Source organism: Elephas maximus, chromosome 3, assembly GCF_024166365.1.
Source record: "Elephas maximus indicus isolate mEleMax1 chromosome 3, mEleMax1 primary haplotype, whole genome shotgun sequence".
Lineage (NCBI taxonomy): Eukaryota > Metazoa > Chordata > Mammalia > Proboscidea > Elephantidae > Elephas > Elephas maximus.
The window spans coordinates 36,125,506-36,148,183 of NC_064821.1; the positions used below are offsets into that span (position 1 = coordinate 36,125,506).

Consider the following 22,678-nt stretch of genomic DNA (forward strand, 5'->3'; position numbering starts at 1 on the left):
TGGGCTATTAGGGAAAAGTTGGATGAATATGGCGTGCTTTATTTATACCTGGAGGCTTGCAGGTGGTGCAAATGTTTTCTACTCGACTGCTCACCTGAAGCTTTGCTGTCTGAGCTCAACCACGGAACAAAGGCCCGATGGTCTGATTCTGTACAGACGCCTGCCAAGGAAACCCTATGGGGCAGTTCTGCTCTATAATGAATGGGGTTGACGTAAAACGGAAACAATGAGTTTGGGTATTTTGTTTGTTTGTTTATGAATGACCATGCTGATTGGTGTTGCTTCTGCCTGGTGTGTGTAGATTTCCGTTCCCACCAGGACTCTTTGTGGATTGGTGGGTCTGGTGGGTTATAACCGTATCAGTGATCACGAATCAGGGGCTGGCAGGCAGTCAGAGGCCCCCTTCCCTGTTGCTGGATTTCGGAAAACCTTCCTTGGGAAGTCTGGACTTTACTAAATTAATTCCCTTTGGTCTGCTGATCTTTGTTTTCTCTCGTCTCCTGGTGGAGGTCAGGAATAACCACAAGCTGTGAAGAACTTCTCTCTCAGACTTCAACACCCATTGAGAAGTGCCTTCCACCCTTACACACCACAGACAGACAGACACACAGAGACACACAGACATACATATACACACAGTTCCTTACACATACACAGACACACACACCTGGGCAGCATCTGTCCTGTATTTGCAGAGCAATTCCTGGGCTTGGCCCAGAGACAGGATCTGCAACCCCAAAACCCATTGCCATGGAGTCGATTCCAACTCACAGCCACCCCACAGAGTTTCTGAGGCCGTAAATCTCTACAGAAGCAGACTGCCACATCTTTCTTCAGTGGAGCCACTGGTGGTTTCCAAGAGCTGAGCTTTCAGTTAGCAGCTGATTGCTTTAACCGCTGCATCAAAAAAACCCAAAAAGGCCATGTTTATTCAGCAGTGACTGTGCCAAGCACAGCTCAGGGTCCTTCACATTCAGTTCCTGGGACCACCTGAGGTAGGTATTGCTATTATCCTCATTATACAGATGAGGAAACTGAGGCACAGGAAGGGAAATTCACTTTCCCAAAGTTACACAGCAGAGCTGAGACTTGAATCAAGATACCTTGCCCCCACTACTCCGAGATGAGCCAAAGCTGATCCTGCCAGCTTATAATGGGAAAAAAAGAGGAACCTGAAGTGAAAGACGGGATGAGCCTCCTGCTGACTCTCCCGTGAGATCGCTGGACACACACGGGGCTTACCCTGTATCTACTGGCCAGGCTGCCTAGGCACCAGGGGGCCAGAGGAGGAAGGGGCTCCTGAAGGCAGGGGAAGGGGGTCACCCAGGACCAGCTGGGATGGGTGGACATGGAGAGGAGGGTGGTCGTTGGCAACAACAGGGAGGGAATAAAGAGTCCTGGACAGGCTGCCTGGGTGTGGGCTCTGGATGCCCCCCTCCCCTTGTATGCTGGGCTAACCAGGGGCCTGTGTCCTGGGGGATCCCAGGAGCCAGAAGAAGGGATCTGCCACTATGGGTTCCCTTCCCTGACTTAGGGCCTCAATCTTATCCCTTAAGTCCATCCTCAACCCTGGTGTCTCTCCTGCCCTACACCTCCCATGGCTCCCTGCTGTCCACAGGTTAATTCCATGATCCGGATCTGGGAGAACCCGCGGGCAGCAAGGTGGGTCTTGAGCTCCGAGTGACTGGGCCCTTCTCCACCCAATCACTCCCACCCACAGTCCTGCGGTCCCCAAGCACCCCTGCTGACTCCTGGGGAGACTAAGGTAGAAGTGACAACAAAGTTTTATTCCTGGGAGTCTCCTAAGGTAGGTGGGTGAGTAGGGGCGGAACTAAGGGTCAGCGTGGCTTATTTCTGACCCCCACCCAGCGGCTCCACCCGCAGCCACAGCCCATCCTCAGCGCGCAGGATCAGCTCCGGCTTCCTCCGAGGCTCAGCGTCATCTGGCAGGACACGGAAGCGCAGCAGCGTGAGCGCCAGGACCACCTTCATCTCGGTCATGGCGAACGTCTGCCCGATGCAGTTCCTGCCAACAGGACGGGGTCTCATTTAGCCCAGGTCCCTGTCCGGGCCTTACTGTTCCTGGAATCTGGCCCAGGACCCCCACTCCCATCCCGCCCTGATCAGCTCAAGGGATAAAGAGGGGGTGACCGAACCGGGGACCCCCATGAGGGCTTCCGTGGGTCCCCTGAGCTTGGCCCAGACTCCAACCACTTACTCAGAACAGCAGATGGGGAGGGGCTCTGAACACCCAGGGACCCCTCCTTGAATCCCACCTCCGTTCCCCCAGATCCTTGTCCAAATCTCAGGGGGTGGAGAAGGAAGGGGGCTGGAACTTGGACCACTGGAAGCTCTCCACACACGCACACACAGACACACACACAAACACACACACACAAATCAGGCCTAGACGAAGTCGCAGACGCTCCCCCCATATCTCACCCCATCCTCCCTCAGTCGCCTGCACATCTCACCTGGGACCTGCAGAGAAGGGAATAAAAGCCAGAGGCGACCTCTTCTCACTGTTGTCTAAGTCGAAGCGGAAGGGGTCATAGACCTGGGGGTGGGGAGACAGGACTGTTGGGTGAGGTCTCCCAAGACACACCACCCGGGAAAGGCAGATGCTTGTAGAGTGCCACATGCAGTGTCTGACTCCCCACTCAGGACCCTGCCCCTTCCCCAGGTTCCTTCAGTGGATAAGGATGGGTGGGCAAGGGCGGCACCTCAGGGTTCGGCCACACAGAGGGGTTGTGATGGGTCCCAAAGATGCTGATGAGGCAGATGATACCTGTGGGAGGAGGAGGCAGTCAGATGGAGATCCCCACTGCCTGGTGGGCTCCCCTTCCTGCCTGGGACCTCCCCCTTGCCAGGGTGGGCACCTTTGGGGATGATCCGGCCATCTGGAAATACTATGTCCTGGGTACAGCAACGTGCGATGGCAGTAACTGAAGGATACATCCGCAGACTTTCCTTGATGCACATGGTCAAGAAGGGCAGCTGGGTCAGGTCATCCCTGAGGAACCCCACCCCAACAATTAACCTGAGAGCAAAGACTCCCCCAGGCCCCGCCGTCTGGTGACACTTTTTTTTTTTTTTTACCATCTCTCTCTGACCTTCACTCCTTATAACAATATTAATTCCAGATTTATCAAAGATTAAGCATGGGATGAATAGATAAGCAAAACATGGTATATACACAGAATGGAATACTACTTATCCATAAAGAGAAATGAAGTCCTGATGCATGCCACTACATAAATGAACTTTGAAAACATCATGCTGACCAAAATAAATCAGTCACAAAAGGACAAATACTATATGGTCTCACTTATATGAGATAAGCAAATATAGGGAAACCAAAGATTACTAGTGGTTACCAGCGGTTGGAGGGAGGGGGACAGGACAGAATTTTTGCATAGGGGACCTTGAGGTTATGTTAATGGTGGTGAAATGATTTGGAAAAGGATAGCAAGAATGATCTCACAGCTTGAAGAATGTAATCAGTGTTACTGAATTATACATGCAGAAATTGTTGAGGTAGTGTATGTTTTATTATGTACATTTTCACCACAGTAAAATTAAGAAAGAAAGAAAAAAAAAGACGAAGCATTAGAAAAGCAATATAATCACATAAGTCCCAGAGAAAATTTAGCTAGGTGTTTTTAGCAGCCTTTCTCAGCAAACCACAACACCCAAAAGCCATCCCGGAAAAGGCTGACAAATTTATAGAAAAATAAAATATTATTTATGGTAAGAGAGAAAAATCAAAAGGTAAATGAGTAAGAAACGATGTAAACATATCCAAATTCTACTCCTACTTAACACCCTACTGGAGATAGTAGCTGATGCAACGAGACAAGAAAAAAAAAGTATAGCTATTAGAAATGTGGGGAAAATGTATCTGTACTGGCAATTAGTGGTTTTATACTTGGAAAGCGAGACAATCAACTGGAAAACTTTCACCAACAGTGAGGATTCAGTAACTAGGTTCAGTTGCCACTGAGTTATTCTGCCTCCTGGAGACCCCAGGTGTGTCAGAGTAGACCTGTATTCCACAAGCTATTCAACAACTGATTTTTCAGATGTAGCTCATCAGGCCTTTCTTCCAAGGTACCTCTGGGTGAACCTGAACCTCCAACCTTTCAGTCAGAAGCTGTGTGTGTAAATTATTTTCACCACCCAGGGACATCAAGAATTCAGTAAGGGGGCTGAATTTTTTTGATCCCTTTCTTTTTTTGTATGGCTATTTACATTTTTAAGTCACTGATACAGTCAAATGGTTCAAATTTCAAAAACTATGAAAGAGCACCTGTATAGCCCAGCACCACACACATTCCCTCCCCACAGGTTTCCCAGGTTATTATTTCGTTATGTGCCCTTCCAGAGATACTTTTCTGCATCTCAAGAAACTATATACACCTTTTCCTCGCTTATTGACACTTTCATTATCCATCATTTTGCACTTACGACAATAGTAAAAAATCTACTATCTGACTATTTTGCACATTAGCGGTGTATGTCTGGCACTAACAAATGGCCAGTTATGAGGTGAGAGTAATGCTGGCTTTGGTGATTAATGTTATGTATCACCTTGATTGGACCATGATTCTCAGAGGTTTGGCAGTTATGTAATGATGTAATTTAGCGGTTGTAAAAAAAAAAAAAAAAATTTTTTTTTTATACTGATGTAGTCATCCTCCATTTCTGCGATTGGATGTGGTCATCCTCCATTTTCACATAATGCCAACTTTGCATAACAACCTAGTCTTTGGAAGCTAACTGTGTTGATAGATGAGGAGAGGGTGCAGTAGCATACTATACACTATACACTCCTCTGTATCTTTTTAATTTGACAGTGTGTCTCTTCTTGTATACCTCCTCAAACTTGTGTCAAAATAGGACCTTCGCTATCAAATAGCTTTCACATGATTTCTTCTAGAGCTTTTAAGACTTCCTCTTTTAATTTTAAAGCTTTCCTTTATCAGGATGTTATATTGTTATAAGAAATGAGAATCAGTTGAATTAACTTTTTTCCAAGCAACTTTCCAATAGTCCCAGAGGTTTTTTATTAAATGATCCATATTTTCCCCAAGGTACAAAATAACATCCTAAGTATTTACTAAGTTTGCTGGGCACAAAATTTATATACATAAATCACAGATTTTTCTATGTAGATAACTGGTATGTATATAACACTAACCTGTTATAAACGATAATAATACTAACTAACTGGTAATAAAGAAAACAAAAGATGCTAATAATAATAATATAAAATACCTGGGTTAAATTTAACAAGACATGTGAAAGCTCTATATTCCAAATGCACTTATAAATCTGACTCAATCCAAATGAAATACCAATAGAAGATTCTATTCCCCATAGTGATGAAAGTATCAAAGGGTTCATTTAATAAAGCATGCCTAAGATCTCTAAGCAGACATTTTCTACTCTATTAAAAAACGATATGGTTATTTGAATAACTGGATATCCATCTATACCCTGGAATAGGATGTATTAATATAGCAAAGCATTCCACTTTCCACCAATAGATCATATACTCAATATAAATAAAGTTCCAGCTGATTTTCTTAGGAACTTGACAAACTTACTTTAAAATTTCTGTGGAAGAATAAAAGATCATGAAAAGCTTGGACAATTTAAAAATTAAAGACTAAAGACAGGAAACTCATTCTACCACATTTAAGACCTGTTGCAAAGCTGTAATAAACAAAACAGTGTGGTACTGTTGCAAGAACAGGATAATCCATTCGGGGGCAGACTAGAAAGCTAAGACACAGACACATGAATGGGTAAAAACTTAACATCCAATAAAGAAGGCCATTCCACAAAACCCTGGAGAATGGATGGATAGTTTGGCTGGAAAGAAAAGATGGATAAATTTGACTTCATAAAAACTAACAAAAAGTCTAAAGGCCATCTTTTGCAATACGAAACAGAAAAAGGATTAATTTTTAATATATAACTAATTCTTATAAAGACATCTGAAAAAAAAAAACACTTCCAAAACATCACAGCCATTGAAACCCTGTGAGCAGTTCTACTCTGAGACACATGGGGTTGCCATGAGTTGGAATCAATGTGACAGCGACTGCTTTGGTTTTTGTTTGGTTTGGTAGTTTGTCTAACTAATTAGATTCCTCTCCTTCCCCTCTCCCCCATCTCTATCTCTGTCTCTTTCCTCAGCCTTTGCCCAGGCAATTTCCTTAGCTTAGAGCATTCTTCCCAATTGCACCTAAATGGTTTCTCAGTTGAGGCTTCTTCTCTATTTCAACCTCAGTCCTATCCATGAAAGCTGGGACTATCCTGGCCTGGGACTGTTCCCACACCAGGCTGGGAACTCCTGGAATATGGGAACTGGGAACGGGTCCTTCCTGGGATTCCAGGACACAGAATGGAGCTGGGCATAGCGTTGGGGATGGAGGTTGAGTTGGGCACAGTGAAGGAGTGTCTGCTGGGTGAGGACTGGATGGATACTGATGCAGGTGTTCCTGGACAAGAAATGGAAGACTTTTACCCCCAGATGTCCCATGTGAATCCCTGGACTGGAAATTAGGGTAGAAATTAGGGGGTGGGAGAAGGGCAAACATCCAAGGGAGTAAAGATCTTTGAAAAACTGTGATTTCAAGGAGAAAAACAAGGGAGGTGGAGGGGAAGTTTGTTTACTGAACACGGGCTAAGTGACAACCGCCCTCATACGTTGTCGCTGTTCTCCCAACAGACCAGATCTTACGGACTCGAAAGCCACAACCTTTCCCCTCCTGACCAGGCTGGGTATCAGGCCTTGCATCTGGCCTCTGCTCCTATTCTCACTAAGCAATTAGGACAGAATCAGTAGAAAGATCTTCCCTCATCCCCACCAGAGCCAAGGAAAAGTGCTTGGGGAACAGGTCACGAGTTCATGCACTCACCATTCAATCTCCTCTGGTTGGCGGTCCCTCAGGAGCTCTCGCACCTCCTGCCGGCAACGCTCCTGGTATTCCGGGTGCTTGGCAAGGTTGTATAGGACCCAGGAGATGCCACTGGCCGTGGTGTCATGGCCTGACAGAAGCCAGGGAGACTTGGGTCACTGGGCTGCTTTAGTACCAGAAGACAGACATCTTGCACTGAGGTCCTCAAGGAGGACAAAGGAGGGTGGAGCATGATGCGGTGGTCCAGGGCCCACCCACCAAGTCCCTGGAAATGACAGACACCTGCCCCCAATGCAACCCCATGCTGGGACCCTCACCCTCGAACATGAAGGTGTCAGCTTCTGCTCGGATGTCCTCATCTGACAACTCCTTCCCATCTTCATCCTGGAAACAAGGCAAGACCACCATTATTCTTGAGTCGCATCAGCTGTAAGGGTCTCTGAGCCGAACCTCCAGAGTCATACCCAGTGGTCAGGTTTCAGTGGAGCTTTCGGACTAAGGCAGACTAGGAAGCCTGGCAATCTACTTCTGAAAATTAATCAATGAAAACCCTAACGATCACAACAGAACATTGTCCGATATAGTGCTGTAAGATGAGTCCCCAAGGTTGGAAGACACTAAAAATACACAGTGGCCACAACAATGGACTCAAGAACACCAGCTATTGTGAAGATGACGCAGGACCGGGCAACATTTCTGTGTTGTTGGGTGCAGAGTCACCACAAGTGGGAGCGGACACTCCAGCTGAGACCATCTGCAAAGATTCCTCTACCATCCAGAAACTGATGCTCACCCTGCAGTCCTAGAACCATCCCCTTCCTCGTCATTTCTAAAGCCCTCTCCCCATAGGCCTCCTTCCTTTTCTCCTTGCCACCTGTTTTACACCTAGTGGGAGGACTGAAGGCTCCATTAATGTTTCCATGTTTCTGCATGATGAAGGCTTTCTGAGAAAAAAAAATCACCGGCAACCTTGTTGTGTTCTTAGGTGCCCTGTTCCAACTCAGTGGCCCTATATACAAAGAACGAAACACTGCCCGATCCTGCTCAATCCTTATAATCACTGTTATGCTTGAGCCCCTTGTTGCAGCCACTATGTCAATCCATCTCACTGAGGGTCTTCCTCTTTTTCAATGACCCTCTACTTTACTGGTTGTTCAACTTTACCAAACGTGATGTTCTTCTCCAGTGACAGATTCCTACTATTTCCATGTTCACAGTATGTTCAAAGAAGTCTCAGCACCCTTGCCTCTAAGGAGCATTCTAGTCATACTTCTTCCGAGACAGATTTGTTCATTTTTCTCGCCGTCCATCGTAGTATACTCCACATTCTTCACCAATACCATAATTCAAAGGCATCAATTCTTCTTTGGTCTTCCTTATTCTTTGTACAGCTATTGAAGGCAACTAGCTTACACTGAACGATAACTACTCCTGAATGTGAGAGACTGAGGGTGGCTCCAGAGCCATTGGCTCACACCCGACGGTAGTAAGTCCATAGAGTTCCGTCTTATCTCCCTGAGAGGCATTTGCTTACATGTCAGGAGTTGTAAACCTAGAGACTTTGCCCTCTCTCTGGAGAGTATTTGTTTATACTCCAGAACAAACCTCACTCACTCTCCCCTCTCTAGCTCTCTGGAGGAGAGGAGGGCAGATGTGCCACCTATTCTATATGAACTAAAAGACTGATACTGTGGGGGTCATCTCCTATGGTGCAAACTCTTAGCTTATACAGATGAATAATTGGGCCAACATCTTGTGGACCTTGTGATAATTTGGAACTGGAAAATCATCACTATGATGCTACTCTGGATGCTGTTATTGCTGTGAAATAAATGATCTACTTTAACCCAAGAGTCCGATATAAAACATATACATATATATACACATATATATATGTATGTATATGTACACACACACACACACACACATATCTACTACCCATCTGCCAGTCTGCTGTACTATGGTGACTTGCATGTTGCTGTGTTGCTGGAAGCTATGCCACTGGTATTTCAAATTCCAGCAGGGTCACCCATGGTGGACAGGTTTCAGAGGAGGTTCTAGACTAAGACAGACCAGGAAGAGTGGCTTGGCAATCTACTTCCAAAATTAACCAGTGAAAACCCTAAGTATCACAAAAGAACATCGTCCCATACAGTGCTGGAAGAATAGACCCCTAGGTTGGGAGACACATAAAATACAAAGTGGCCACAACAATGGATTCAAGTACACCAACAACTGTGAAGATGGCACAAAACAAGCCAATGTTTCATTCTGTTGGGCACAGGGTCACCAAGAGTTGGAGCCTACACTGTGGCTGAGACCATCTGCAAAGATTCATCTTCCATCCAGAAACCCAACCCACCCTGCAGTCCTAAACATGTCTTCCTGACCATCCCCAAAGCTCGCTTCCCACACGCCTTCTCCCTGTTCTCCTTGCCTTCTGTTTTGTGCCTAGTGGGAGGATTGAAAGTTCCATGAGTATTGCCGTGTTTCTGCGTGACGAGGGCTTTCTGAGAAAAAATCACTGGCACCCTGTTTTACACTGAATGACTAAATGTCCCTAATGTTAGAGAGTGAGGGTTGTTCCAGAGCCATTTGCTCACAACCTAGGGTAATAAGTCCATAGAGTCCAATCTTATCTCCCCAAGAGGCATTTGCTTACATGTCAGGGGTTGTAAACCTAGAGACTTAGATTTATACACAAGAGCACAGGTCACTACCCCACTCTCCCCTCTGTCTCTTTGGGGGAGAGGAGGGCAGATATGCCATCTTTTCTATATAAGCTACAGGACTGATAATGTTGGGGTCATCTCCAATGGTGCAAACTCTGTGGCACATACAGTTGAATAATTGGCCCTTGGGATCATTTAGAAATGGGGAGCCAGCACTATGATGCTACTTTAGATGCTGTTATTACTGTGAAATAAATGGTCTGCTTTGATATTATATTTGTGTGCATGTGTGTGTGTGTATATCTACTACCTATCTGTCAGTCTGTTGTACTCTGGTGCCTTAAATATTGCTATGATGCTGGAGGCTATGCCACAGTTATTTCAAATACCAACAGGGTCAGCCATGGTGGACAGGTTTCAGCAGAGCTTTCAGACTAAGACAGACTAGGAAGAAAGCCCTGGCAATCTACTTCCAAAATTTAGCCAGTGAAAACCGTTTGAATCACAATAGAACATTGTCTGGTATAGTGCTGGAAGATGAGCCCCCTAGGATGGACCGAACCAAAACGATGGAAGGTTATCAAAATACACAGTGGCTACAACAATGGATTCAAGCACACCAACACTTGTGAAGATAGCACAGGACTGAGCAATGTTTCGTTCTGTTATAGATAGGAGTAGGGGCAACACTAGTAATAACAGCTACATTAAAAAAACTCACTGCTGTCGAGTTGATTCTGACTCACAGCAACCCTATAGGACAGAGTAGAACCGCTCCATAGAGTTTCCAAGGAGCGCCTGGCGGATTTGAACTGCAGACCTTTGGTTAGCAGCTGTACCACTTACCCACTACGCCACCAGGGTTTGCACAGCTATATCATATGTTATAGGAAACCCTGGTGGCATAGTGGTTAAGTGCTACGGCTGCCAACCAGAGGGTCAGCAGTTCGAATCCACCAGGCGTTCCTTGGAATTTTATGCGGTAGTTCTACTCCGTCCTACAGGGTCGCTGTGAGTCGGAATCAACTCGGCGGCACTGGGTTTAGTTTGGGATATTATATGTTACATATTAAGTAAACATGCACACACCATGTCTGTGTAACTTACTAGTTTGTAAGTAGACTAAAATCTCAGGCCCTTCACAATTCAAGATTAGCATTCCCTGCAGGTTGCATTCATCTCTAAAACATCTGATACATGACCCTCCCTTTCTCAAGCATCTTCCATGGCTCCCCAGTACCCTCTGAATCACATTCGAGTTCCTCTATCTGACATCTGAAATTGAGGTTTTGCCCATTTCTCAAACCAGAACCTACAGACACTAACCTTGCTCAGCAGGAGCACATCAATGAAGTCCAAAGTCTTGGCCTTGGTCTTAGCCTTGAGGAAGTCATCAACACCGTGTTCTGAGAGGGTGCGGCGCCGCTCCTGGATGACAGCATCTGTGAAGTCATGCACCAGGCGGCAGGCCCTGCGGAAGCGCTGCCCATCAGGAGTGAGGTGATACAGGAAGTCGAAATGCAGTGAGATCTGCCGGATCCGTTTCGACACAAGGGCGCTGAGCTCCAAGATGGCAGCAATATATTCACTGGGCTTCCTACAGGACGAGGACAAGAAGGAAGGCAGCAACTTCACACACCTAAAGCCCAGAGTGAACCTCCCACCTGGGACCAAGGCTCTAACTCTCGTGATGAGAGCATCGAGGAGAAGATGGCCCCAAAGATGCATGGTGGGAATGAGCCAGGAGATATGACTCTCCACATTTTCTTCTCTCCCTGCATCCCCATCCCCGGGAGCTGCCTCCAGGGGACAGTCACAAGGGAGAGCTTGGCCATCATGGTCATCACTCTCACCAGCCCCTTCTTCTTCCCAAACTGTCCATGCAGTTCACACTTCATCTTCTCCCACCTCATGCATGGGCCCAGACTCCTGTCTGATCTCCTATTCAATGGCAACACCATCCAGTGTCTACACAACAGTTGGTAGTCCACAGACACAGATTTCTAAAGCTCATCTCTGAATATGCCCCTCATCTGCTCAAATGCCTTCCGTGACTCCACGGAGACATTGTGAAACTGAACATCCAGGAGAAGAAGACCCCAAAGATGCATGGTGGGAATAAGCCAGGAGATATGACTCTTCACATTTTTCTCTCTCCTACACCCCCATCCCTGGGAGCTGGCTCCAGGCCCCAGTCACCAAGGACAGCTTGGGCATTATGCTCATCACTCTCACCAGCCCTGTCTCCTTCCTAAACTGTCTATGTAGCTCATACTTCATCCTCTTTCATCTTGTCCATGGGCCCAGACTCCTGCCTGGTCTCCATCCATCCAATGTCAACGCCATCCAGTGTCTACATGACAGTTGGTCTTCCACAGACACAGATTTCTAAAGCTCATTTCTGAACATGCCCCTCATCTGCTCAAATGCCTTCCGTGACTCCATTGGAGACCCCAAGATTAAGTACATACCTCTTTGCCTAGTTTCTTAATATCCTAAAGATCCAGCCCCTCCTTACCTTTCCAACCTCATTTCCAATGTGTCCTCTCACTATCTGTTGCACATGCTCTGCTCATCCCAGCCTTCTTGTCTTTACTCAAATATTGCCACCTACCTGAAAGGACCTTTCTTTCTCTCCCATTCCCTGTCCTTCGATGCCCAGCTCTGATCCACCTCCTCCAAGAAGGCACTTCTGATTGCCCTGGCCAGTCCTCCCTCTCCACTTACTCCCTTGGGTCAACGGCCCAAGTTCCCAGATCTAGGTTTAGGACTCACTCCTGGCAGTGGCTGTCAAAGCTGAAGACACATTTTTGCAGACTGTCCAGGGTCATGAGGCTGATGTGCTCAAACATGTCCAGACGGGTGCTGCCACCAGAGACCAGGTGCTTCCATTTGGCCTGGAAAGAAAAGGGGGCAGAGCTGGGTCTGTGCTCTGCCTCCTCTGGGGCCTCCCCCATAGCCCCAGTCACCAAGATGAACTCCACCCAGAACCCAACCTCCTGGTCCTCCATCCAAGGCACCCATCTCCAGAGTGGACCAGGCTTGAGTGACAGTGAAAGCGGTCACTATTAAGATGTGAAGACCTCACTGGTGTGAGTCAGGAGACCTGGGTTCAAGTCCCAGCTCTGCCTCTTATGTTCTATGTGCCCTTGATCAACCCATTATTTCCCCTTGGTCCCCCACTGTTAAATGTTCACTAAGAGTTAAGGTGTCTTTCCTCAGTGTCATATAAAGCAGGGTGGAATTCCAGCTTCACCACTTACTAGCCCACTTACTAGCTGAGTGAACATGGATAAGCTGCCTAATCTCTCTGAGCCATAGTATCATCATCTGTAATGGAGCAAAAATAACCATCTCTGCCTCATAGGGTTTTGAGAATTGAATTAGTCGGTATATGTCATGAAATGGTACATAGTTTCTGGCATATTGTGAGTGCTCAATAAACGCTAGCTTGCATCATCTTCAACATCATAATCCTTGTTCTAGATTTACTGCAAAAATATCCCCTGTATTGGGAGAGGCAGTCTTCCATGGCCCTTAGCATCCCTACACATTCTTCCTGGGTATATCAAGAATCCAAGGCCGTTATGGTTTTTACTTGGGCCACTTTTCAGACATGTCTTTGTGAAGAACAACATGAGGGATGAGGAAATGTCTTCCCTTAGGCAAAAATCAGGCTTTGTTCTGCTTACTATGAAAATTGCAGATTCCCTAAGCTCAATGTTCCTCCCCAGTATTACAACATACTGCATCCATCTAGGTCCACCTCTGTTGCTCCCGTGGGATTTGGGTGGCTTGGGGAAAGGATACAAACCAACATGAAGCACATACTTCCTGCTGTGCTGTGAATAAAAAAATTCTTTATTGCTGACCCAGGAAACTCACATCTTCTAGCAGAATCCATGAAATAGTAACAACCTAACTTATCAGCTTGCAAATCCCAGACACTTATTTCCTATTTCTTACCTCTCCCTAAATCCACACCCTTTGCAATGTGCCTTTGCAGCAACTTCTATTAGGAGGAGGAGCCTATTCCCCCACCCTTTGATTCTGGGGTGGCTGTGGGACTTGTTGAAGCTAATAAAACCTGGGGAAAATGATGGTGTTATAATTGTAAACCTAGACTTCAAGAGGCATTGCAGCTTCATCTCACTCTCTTGGAACCATGCCTTCACCATGTGAACAAGCTTGGGCTGCCAGCTAGAGGGCGAGAAACCACATGGAGGAGACCACTGGTTTCCAGTCAAGGTCATCCTAGATCAGCCTGTAGCCAGCTGAGTCCCAAACATGTGAAAGAGCCCAGACTGGGTCAGAAGAGCTGCCTACCTGATCCATACCTGACCACAGATGCATGAGGGAACCCAGCCAAGATCAGGAAAATGGCCCAACTGACCAGGAGGCTCATGAGCAACAGCAAATGTTAATTATTTTAAGCCACTGAGTTTCAAAGGGGTTCGTTACTCAGCAATAGCTACTATACAGTTTTCACCATTATCATCAACACTATAACAGGATTCAGAGAGGGGAACATAGACACTAACAGGTTCTGTACACCTACTATGTGCCAGGGACATGATTCCATTGCGTCATCTTGAACATCCTTCAAAGTGGAGATCATTATTCCCAATTTACAGATAAGGAAGCTGAGGCTTAGCGAGGAAGAACAATGGGCCCAAAGCCACCCAGCAGATCCAGGACCCCAGACCAGATCTGTTTGTGGCCCCTTCCCCCCAAGGCTCCATCACGGACTCTGGGTTCACGGGACTCACATGCATGATGTTCGTGCTCTCGTTGAAGATCTTCATGTAGGGCTTCAGGATGTTAAAGTGAAAGGCGGGTGCCAGCATGCGGCGGTGGTGGCTCCACTTGTCACCGCCACTCAGCAAGAGCCCGTCCCCTGTTAGGGGCAGCCACAGGCAGTGGGCAAGGGCAGCACCTTCCTCTGGACCCCACGACTATCCCCAACCCCCTTCAGTTACTCACCCAACCAGGGCTTCAGGAAACTGTAGAAGATCACATCCTTGGGTGCGATGGCAGCTGACATGAATGAGTGCCATCAGTGGCCAAGGAGAGAGGTAAGGGAGGGACTCTGGGTGGGGGTGTGGGCTGCTAGCCAGAGGTCTGCACCCCGCTACAAGCCCAGCACAGCAGGAATGGGGCCAAGGGCAGAGGAAGCAGGGTGAGCCAAGAGGGGACCAGAAACAGGCTGAAGCAGTGAAAGTGGAGCAAAGGCAGAGCTCACAAAGACACCCCAACATGCTAACACACCCTAACATGGCAAAACACATCTCAACATGCCTGGATGTGTCTCCTACATCCAACATTTCTGAAACACCAAGCAGAGCCCCAAACCCTAGCACTGAGGACACCCTGGTACAGCACGCCCTCCTCTGAGATCTCCGGACATGGACCTAAAACAGCTAACATGAGACCAACATGTCCCAACATGGCAACAGCATACATGTCACACCCTCACATGTCCATAACATGCTCTGACATGGATCTGAGACCGCTGATATGGTCCAAACATGTGTTAACATGCTCCACCATGGCCACGACATACCTGACACACCCTAACATGTCCATAACACAACACAACATGCCCTGATATGGACCAGAACCATCTGACATGACCTCAGAATATCACACAAACACGTCCCAGGCAGAATTTAAATATGGACTCATTAATGTCCCAGATGTGGCCAAGGAGTGACTGTACATATCTTGGACCTGTCTCACAGAAGATTAAAGTAACCTCCCAGACACTTCACAGAGGACCCTGGGTCCCAGGCACAGCCCAGCCTTGACATAGGGCAAGCCCAAACATGGCCCCCACATGACCAACAGGATACCTGCACAATCTCAAATGGCATCTCAGACAGACCTCGAGAGGCCCTGAAGTCTTGGGCTTCAGCTAACCCCAGATGTGATGGAGACCATTTCCAAATGGTCCCAGGTGTAAAAATTCACCCGACATGGCCAAACACCAGGCATCACACAGACACACCCTAGACGTGGCCAGACATGACTAGGGTCAGACAGTTCGGTCCAGGTGCATCAGGGACAACAGGCCCAACCCATAGCTCTCCTGTCTGCATGCTCAGTCACCTGCCAGCTGAAGCCAGCAAGCTGTGGGCAGCAGGCATCTGGCTGGGGCCAAGAGGACAGGCTTGATGAAGGTGGCGTGGAAAATGTGGACAACCACATGCCAGGGCCCCACCCCCCAGCAGCACACATCCACAAAGGCGTTGGCCAGGCCTTGTGTGTACCAGAGACCCTCCTCTCAGCTCTGGATCTGGGGAGGAACAAAGAGAACTGAGTTCATGCCCTTGTAGGTACCAGAGAGAAGGGTAGGAGGCAGAGATCCACCCAACCATGAGACCCCTGTACAGCTGTTTGTCCCCTCTGTACCAAAACCACTCCTGGCCCTATAGCCTGACACATGGTCATTCAGGGTCCCTCAGTCACAGGGGCAGAAATGGCCTCTCCCCATTGGGCATCCAACACCACCTTCTCCTTGGTGTTCTTTTTACCCCCATTTTCCACATAAGGAACCTAAGCCTCTGAAAGATGATCTCACTTTCCCAGAGTCCCCCAGACAGTAAGTGACTGTCTAAGACCTGAGCCCAGGTCTGTCTGAATCTAGAGCCTGAGTTCTTAGGCATTGTGTTGCTTGTGTCCTCAAAACAACAGCTCTGAGAGACCCGTACCCACCAAGACTGGGCAAACAGAGTTCCAGCAATTGTCTTGGGAGTTGATGGGAGTTAGTGGGCACTCTGGGAGAAAAGGTGAGCTTTCCCACTGCAATGAAGCTTGTTGAATCATCATTTACAATGTGAGGAAAGAGCCTTCTTAAGGTAAAACTGACAAGGAAAGTAGAACCAAGATATAAAGACAGATTCCTGGTGGCATTGTTTGAGACCTGGATTTAGCGGTGCGAAGGCCACCCTCCCTGGGCTTTTACTTCAATGGATTCTCTTTCTTTGCTTAGGCTGCACATGGTTGGGTTTCTACCACTCACAACTGAAAGGGACCTCGGCAACCAGAGTCAGGTAACTGCCCACAGTCACTGAACAGATTAGTGACAGAGTCGCGATCCCTGTTGGACACTGCCCATTCTCCTGTCCAGAGTACAAAAGGAAGAGGGCAAAGGAAGGGAGCAGAGATGAGGTGGGGTATCATAGGAGAGACATCTGGGGGTCTGGAACAGGAGAGGAATGAACATAGGATGGACAAGTCACAGGATGGTGTAGAAGGGACTGACCCACCAGAGATGGACGTCATGAAAGTAGTGGCCCAGAGCTCTCCTCATAGCACTGCAGCTGGGCGGGGGGGGGCTTGGACGCCAGGCCTGGCAGGAGGCTCAGAAGCCACCACTGCCCACTGTACCACCGTGCCCCAGCTTTAAAAATTCCTACACAACTTTCCACACCCATCTCCAACAATCCCTCCTCCAGGAAACCTTCCAGCCTGGCCCAACAGAAGTCTTCCTTCTCCTCTGAGATACTCTTGCCCACCTCTCTCACTGGACCCACTCCTGACCACATGCCCCAAAGTGTTTCCAAGGAGCAACTGGTAGATCGAAACTGCTGACCTTTTGGTTAGCAGCCAAGTTCTTAACCACTACACCTGTCCATGATTGGGGGTCCCTCCAGGACTGGTCCTGGATTGAGAACACCAGTAGGGTTGCAGATGATGAGGTGGGGGCTGTTGAATGCATGAAAGAAAGAGAAAGAAGGCTGAGAGAAGAGGGAAGGGACTGGGGTCTTTCCAGAGCCACCCAGAAGCTGGAAGCAGAGGGGAAGCAGCCCTTGGATGCTAACAGGGCACCCACCACCAGAAGCTCTGCGTGGGTACCTGAGGCGTTAATGATAGGCCGAATGATCTCGGGGTGGCACAGAGTGATGATGGGGCGGATGGGGCCCAACCAGGTCTTAAAGCCCTGCGGGTAGGTCGCTACCAGATGAGTCACTTCCATCAAACCCTCCTCCGTGGGGGAGCCCTGCAAATAACCAGAAGTGGTCACCTCTCCAGAAAGAGCTACAAGTGTCCACCCCTTCTCAGCTTCCAGAGGTGGCACAGCCTCTCTGTGAAACCTTGTCAGGATTCTGCCCGGAGGGAGGGACACCCTGCTTCCTCCTGCTCTGTCCAAAGGAACAAGCGTCCCTTGAGGGTGGGAGAGTCCTGGCACCAGCATCCAAGTCCAAGGGTATAACCAAGAACAGAGGGGTAAGGCATGCTCTCTAGCCACAAAGCTTGGCTCCAGGTGATGGGTTTTCTTGTCTTGGTTGTGGGTACAGTACAGTGGACATTCCCAGGGGGAGGTCCCCGTGGGGAGGTCTGCAGGCAGCAGTGGGGTCTCAGGACTATAGCATAGGGACTTGTTCCCACATTCTCTCTGGGCCCTGGCAGTCCACACCGAGGCCACTGGGTCCTCCACCGGGGAAAGTCTGCAGATCTGGGACCTTCCAGCTTTGCATGCTCCACAGGAGGAGGCATGAACTCTGACTGCCCATTACACAGCAGCCCTCCTCAACAGAGCACCTCCTGCATGCTGGGCTGGGACAATCACAAGGGGAGGTCCCCAGGGGAGGTCTCCAGGTAGCAGTGTGGCTGCAGGTCTCCAGCATATTAACTTGCTTCCACATACTCTCTGCTCCTCACCAATGCACAAGGCCTCTGGGTCCATCAGTCGAGAAGGTGTACAGGACCTTCCACATGTCCCCTTGGCAAATCCAATGGGAACAGACAAAAACATGGACTCACTTGGAATGTAGTTCAGCCAGACCCCATGCAAAGCCCTGGAGTATTTACAGCACCCCAAGCAAGTAGGCTAAGCTGGAGCCCAAGCTCAGACTGATCCCACTGTGTCTTAGTCTCCTAGTTTGCACCTTAACAGAAATACCAAAGTGAGTGGCTTTAAATTAAAAAAACAGGAATTTATCGTCTCACAGTTCCGGACCTGGGAGTCCAAATCAGGACACTGGCAGGACTATGCTTTCTCTGAAGGTTCTAGGTGTTCCTAGGCTTGTTGACAGATCCTCCCATGGTGTAACCCCTTGTATGTGTCTGTGTCTGTGTTCCCTTTTTTGTTTGTTTTGTTTTGTGTTTTCTCTTGGTCTCCTAGGGCTGTTGTAAGAGAAATACCACACATAGGTGGCTTTAAATAACAAGAATTTTTTGTCTCATAGTTCTGGAGACTAGAAGTCCAAATTAGGGTTTAAAACCAAAACCAAACCTTTGCCGTCAAGTCAGTTCCAACTCATTCTGGCCCTATAAGACAGAGTCAAACTGCCCCAAAGTGTTTCCAAGGAGCAACTGGTAGATCCGAACTGCTGACCTTTTCGTTAGCAGCCAAGTTCTTAACCACTACACCAACAGGGCTCCAATCAAGCTCTAGGGCGGGTCAATTACTTCCTTGTCTTTAGACCTGGGTGATCCCTGTTACTTGGCCAGGTGTTCACTTGCTCTCCTTTAGCCTCTGTTGGGGCTGTTCATCCACACAGAATACGCTCTCTCTTCTTGGCTTAAAAAAGCCCATTCCTCTTTCCAGCAGCCCCTCCTCCAGGAAACCCTCCTGCTTGCCCTCACTTCCTCACTGGGCTGCTCAGCCTCATCTCTTCCTCTGACCCACCCTCGACCACACAGGTTTGGGGTGTCTCCATCTAGTTCTGTGTTCCTAAGATTGAGGGTTCCCCCAGGGCAGAGCTAGGGGGGTGAGTCCTCTGTAGGTGGGGACTCAGGTCCAAAACACCACAATGGGGATTGGAAAATAGGTGAGAGAAAGACAAGGGTGACCAAGGGCACCTAAGAGAATAGCTTGGTGTCTTTATCCACAGCCACAGCACCCACCACCACGTGCTCCAGGTGATACCTGCAGTGTTGGTGACTGACCAGATGGTGTTTGGGTGGCAGAGGATGATGAAGGGGAAGATGGGGCCTAGTCACAGTCTAAAGGCCTGGGGGGTAGGTGGCCACCAGCTCAGTCAGGTCCACCAGGCCCTGCTCTATGGGGGTGATTAGCAAGCAAGGTGGGTGGTCACCTCACAGAGGAGCCAAAGGAACCCCCTTCAGGACCAGAGCAACTGGGAGTCCCCACTTTGAAAAGTCAGGTGAGAAGGAGCCAAGGCTGGAGACAGAAAGGCCCAAGGGAGGGACAGGAGACCAAGAGGATGTATCTGGAAGCCAGAGAAGACAAGGCTCCAGGAAGGATGGGGCAGCCAGCTGGCTGGGGGATGAGATCAGGGAGGTCCTGGTCATCCGTAAGTCATCTCATGGGTCATCATGGCATGATGGGGTAGGGTTTGAACTAGGACTGTGGACAAGCAATTGCGGAAACTGAGGCAACAAAAGCAGACAATGCTTAGTTCACGTGGAGATGGCAGAGTGGGCTGACCAGAGAGTTGGATGAAAATAGGACGCTTTGGCGGTGGGTGGGTAGGATTTATATGGTCATCTTTCTTTGGCTGTATTGTGGAGAAAGCCTAAGAGAACATGAGTATTTCTCATCAAAGCTAAATGATTTCCAAATGGCCATGAGCATGGATTCTGTAGTGGGGCTCATTAGTATATCCTGAGGGTGGAGGGCAAGATAAGAAAAGGAAGTGGCCTGAGGAAGGCGAGAGGTGAGGGAGACTGCCCGCAGTTCTCCCCCGGCCCAGCTGTACCCCTGTGGGTCTGGGGAGAGGGTAGGGGAGCTGCAGCCCTCATAGGAGTGGGCACTGGCCTGGGGCCAGCAGAGGTGGACCCCGCAGCGGATGGGGGGACCCTTGACTGTGTCCCCGATGAGGCCCCCGTTCAGGGTAAGACTATGGGAAAGTCAGGAGCTCCAGCTCTGTCCAGCCTGCCCTGGGAGGCCCCCAGAGTAGCCAGAGGTGCACTAATGGGTGAAATACAGGCAGGAAAATGGCCCAAAACAGTCTAGGCAAAGGCGAGAGGGAAGAACGAGAGAAAGGACTCAGGCATTGCGGGAGTCAGAGAGAAGAGTGGAATTGGGGCATGAGGGAAGAAAGTGGGGCTCCCCTCACGGTCCCCCACTGCTCTGCTGTCCTAGACTCTACCCACCTCTGGCCCCCAGCCCCCTTGTCCTCACTGCCCTGGTCCTGACACCCCAGATCTTTCCTACTGTCCCACTCACCAGGCCCAGGTGTCCCAAGAACCCGTTCCTCATTGGGGGCAGCGGGAAACTTCGGAGGCGGCGGCAGATGTCATAGAAGGTGTAGATCCAGGCCAGGAAGCAGGCCAGGAGCCAGGAGGCCACAGCCAGCAGCAGGAGCAGCCACGGGGAGGCTGTCCCGGGCCACAGTCCCAGCCATGACAGGTTCAGCAGAGACATCCTGCAGGCCAAGGAGAAGGGGTGCTGATGGGGAGCTCAGAGGCAGACGAGGGACGGACACAGAGTAGAGGAAGGGCCCAAGGGTGTGGGCTCCAGAGACAAAGTAGGGGGCTAAGATGCATAAACATGGGATCAAAGAGGGGAAGAAGGCCCAGGAAGGCCACGGGAAGAGGTGGAGTGAGAAGTGGAAGCAGAGAGGGAGGGAGGGAGTGAGGGAGTCCACGGAAGTCCAGGGGAAGGTAAGTGGAGGGAGAGAGACAAGGGGTGCAGCTGAAGTCCAGAAAGATCCAACCCGAGCCAAAGCAAGACCAAGGTGTCAGGGGCTCTATTTATCCTTTAATCAGGTGGTTCCAGGTCAGCTCGCTCCCTGGAGCCACCCAGCCATGAGCAGTGCACCCCCCACCCCCGCCATCACCAACTTGGCACCTCCTGTCCCCAGCAGCTTGTCCTGCACAACCTCCTCTGCCTCTTTCTGGGACTTCTTTGCCTTTGGCCTGTCCTTAGACCCTGGGGGCAGGTAGGAAATGACTCATTCCAGCCATCCAATCCCCAGAGCCCTGGCTGATTCCTCTTTGCTGGGCAGCCAGCCCAGAACAGCACTGGTCCAGGGAACCTAAAGCACAAGCTCTGAGTCACACGTGCGAAAAACAAAACCCATGACTTGGCACTTCTGCTTTATTTTCTCTGATACTCATGTCTTCAGTTATAAGCTGAGGAGAAAATCTGTTACCTCCCAGAGCTCTGCACATACCGTGTGGTCACTGAGTACCTCCTGTGAGCTCAGCACTGTTCTTGATACTGGGGTGGGGGCGGGAGGGGGCAGTAGTGAGCACAGCAGGCACAGTCTCTGCCCTTAAGGGGCTCACAACTAGTGGGGACACAGGCAGTGATCACGTACATGATCAAGAACCAGAGCGAGACCACCTGGAAGATGGTGGCATGGGCAGCATTATAGATTAAATTTTGTTCCTCCTGATAACATGTCCAAAGTATGTGAGACATAGTCTTGCCATCTTTGCTTCTAAGGAGCATTCTGAATGTACTTCTTCCAAGACAGATTTCTTCATTCTATTGGCAGTCCATGGTATAGTCAATATTCTTCACCAACACCACAATTCAAAGGCATCAATTCTTCTTCGATTTTCCTTATTTATCATCCAGCTTTCACATGCCTCTGAGGTGACTGAAAACACCATGGCTTGTGTCAGGTGCACCTTAGTTTTCAAGGTGACATCTTTACTTTTCAATACTTTAAAGAGGTCTTTTGCAGCAGATTTGTCCAATGCAATGAGTCTTTTGATTTCTTGACTTCTGCTTCCATGGGCGTTGATGGTGGATCTAAGCAAAATGAAATCCTTGACAACTTCAATCTTTTCTCCGTTTATCATGATGTTGCTTATTGGTCCAGTTGTGAGGGTTTTTGCCTTCTTTATGTTGCGGTGTAATCCATACTGAAGGACGTCTGAAGATAATCAGAAATAAAAGGAATTTGTAAAACCCAAACCGAACTTTTAAGAATTATTAAAGAAAGTCCTTAAAACAGATACAAACATCAATCCTAGAACTCTAAGCATCAAATAAAGGGATAAAGAACATGATATAGCACTGAATGGAAGAAGAAACTAACAGAGAATAGAGAATGAAGAGAGCTAGGGACTGGAGGTCTGCTTCCAGCTAACACAGTATAGAGTCACCATCTTGCACTGCAACCACCAAAGAGTCTGGACAGGGAGTGCAGGAAG

General features: G+C 48.7%; 1 protein-coding gene across 1 annotated transcript; it reads right to left on the reverse strand.

The window, feature by feature from the left end:
* Positions 1-1,773: 1,773 nt before the first annotated feature.
* LOC126072309 (cytochrome P450 4F2-like) lies at positions 1,774-21,193 on the reverse strand. Its single transcript, XM_049877279.1, has 12 exons — positions 20,739-21,193; positions 17,459-17,603; positions 14,585-14,638; positions 14,371-14,498; positions 12,377-12,498; positions 10,928-11,198; positions 7,247-7,313; positions 6,930-7,059; positions 2,880-3,013; positions 2,724-2,788; positions 2,475-2,557; positions 1,774-2,026 (listed from the first exon to the last, which is right to left on the reverse strand). Exons 1-12 carry the CDS (start codon positions 20,934-20,936, stop codon positions 1,849-1,851), a joined length of 1,575 nt encoding a protein of 524 aa, XP_049733236.1. The 5' UTR covers positions 20,937-21,193; the 3' UTR covers positions 1,774-1,848.
* Between the last annotated feature and the right edge of the window lie 1,485 nt (positions 21,194-22,678).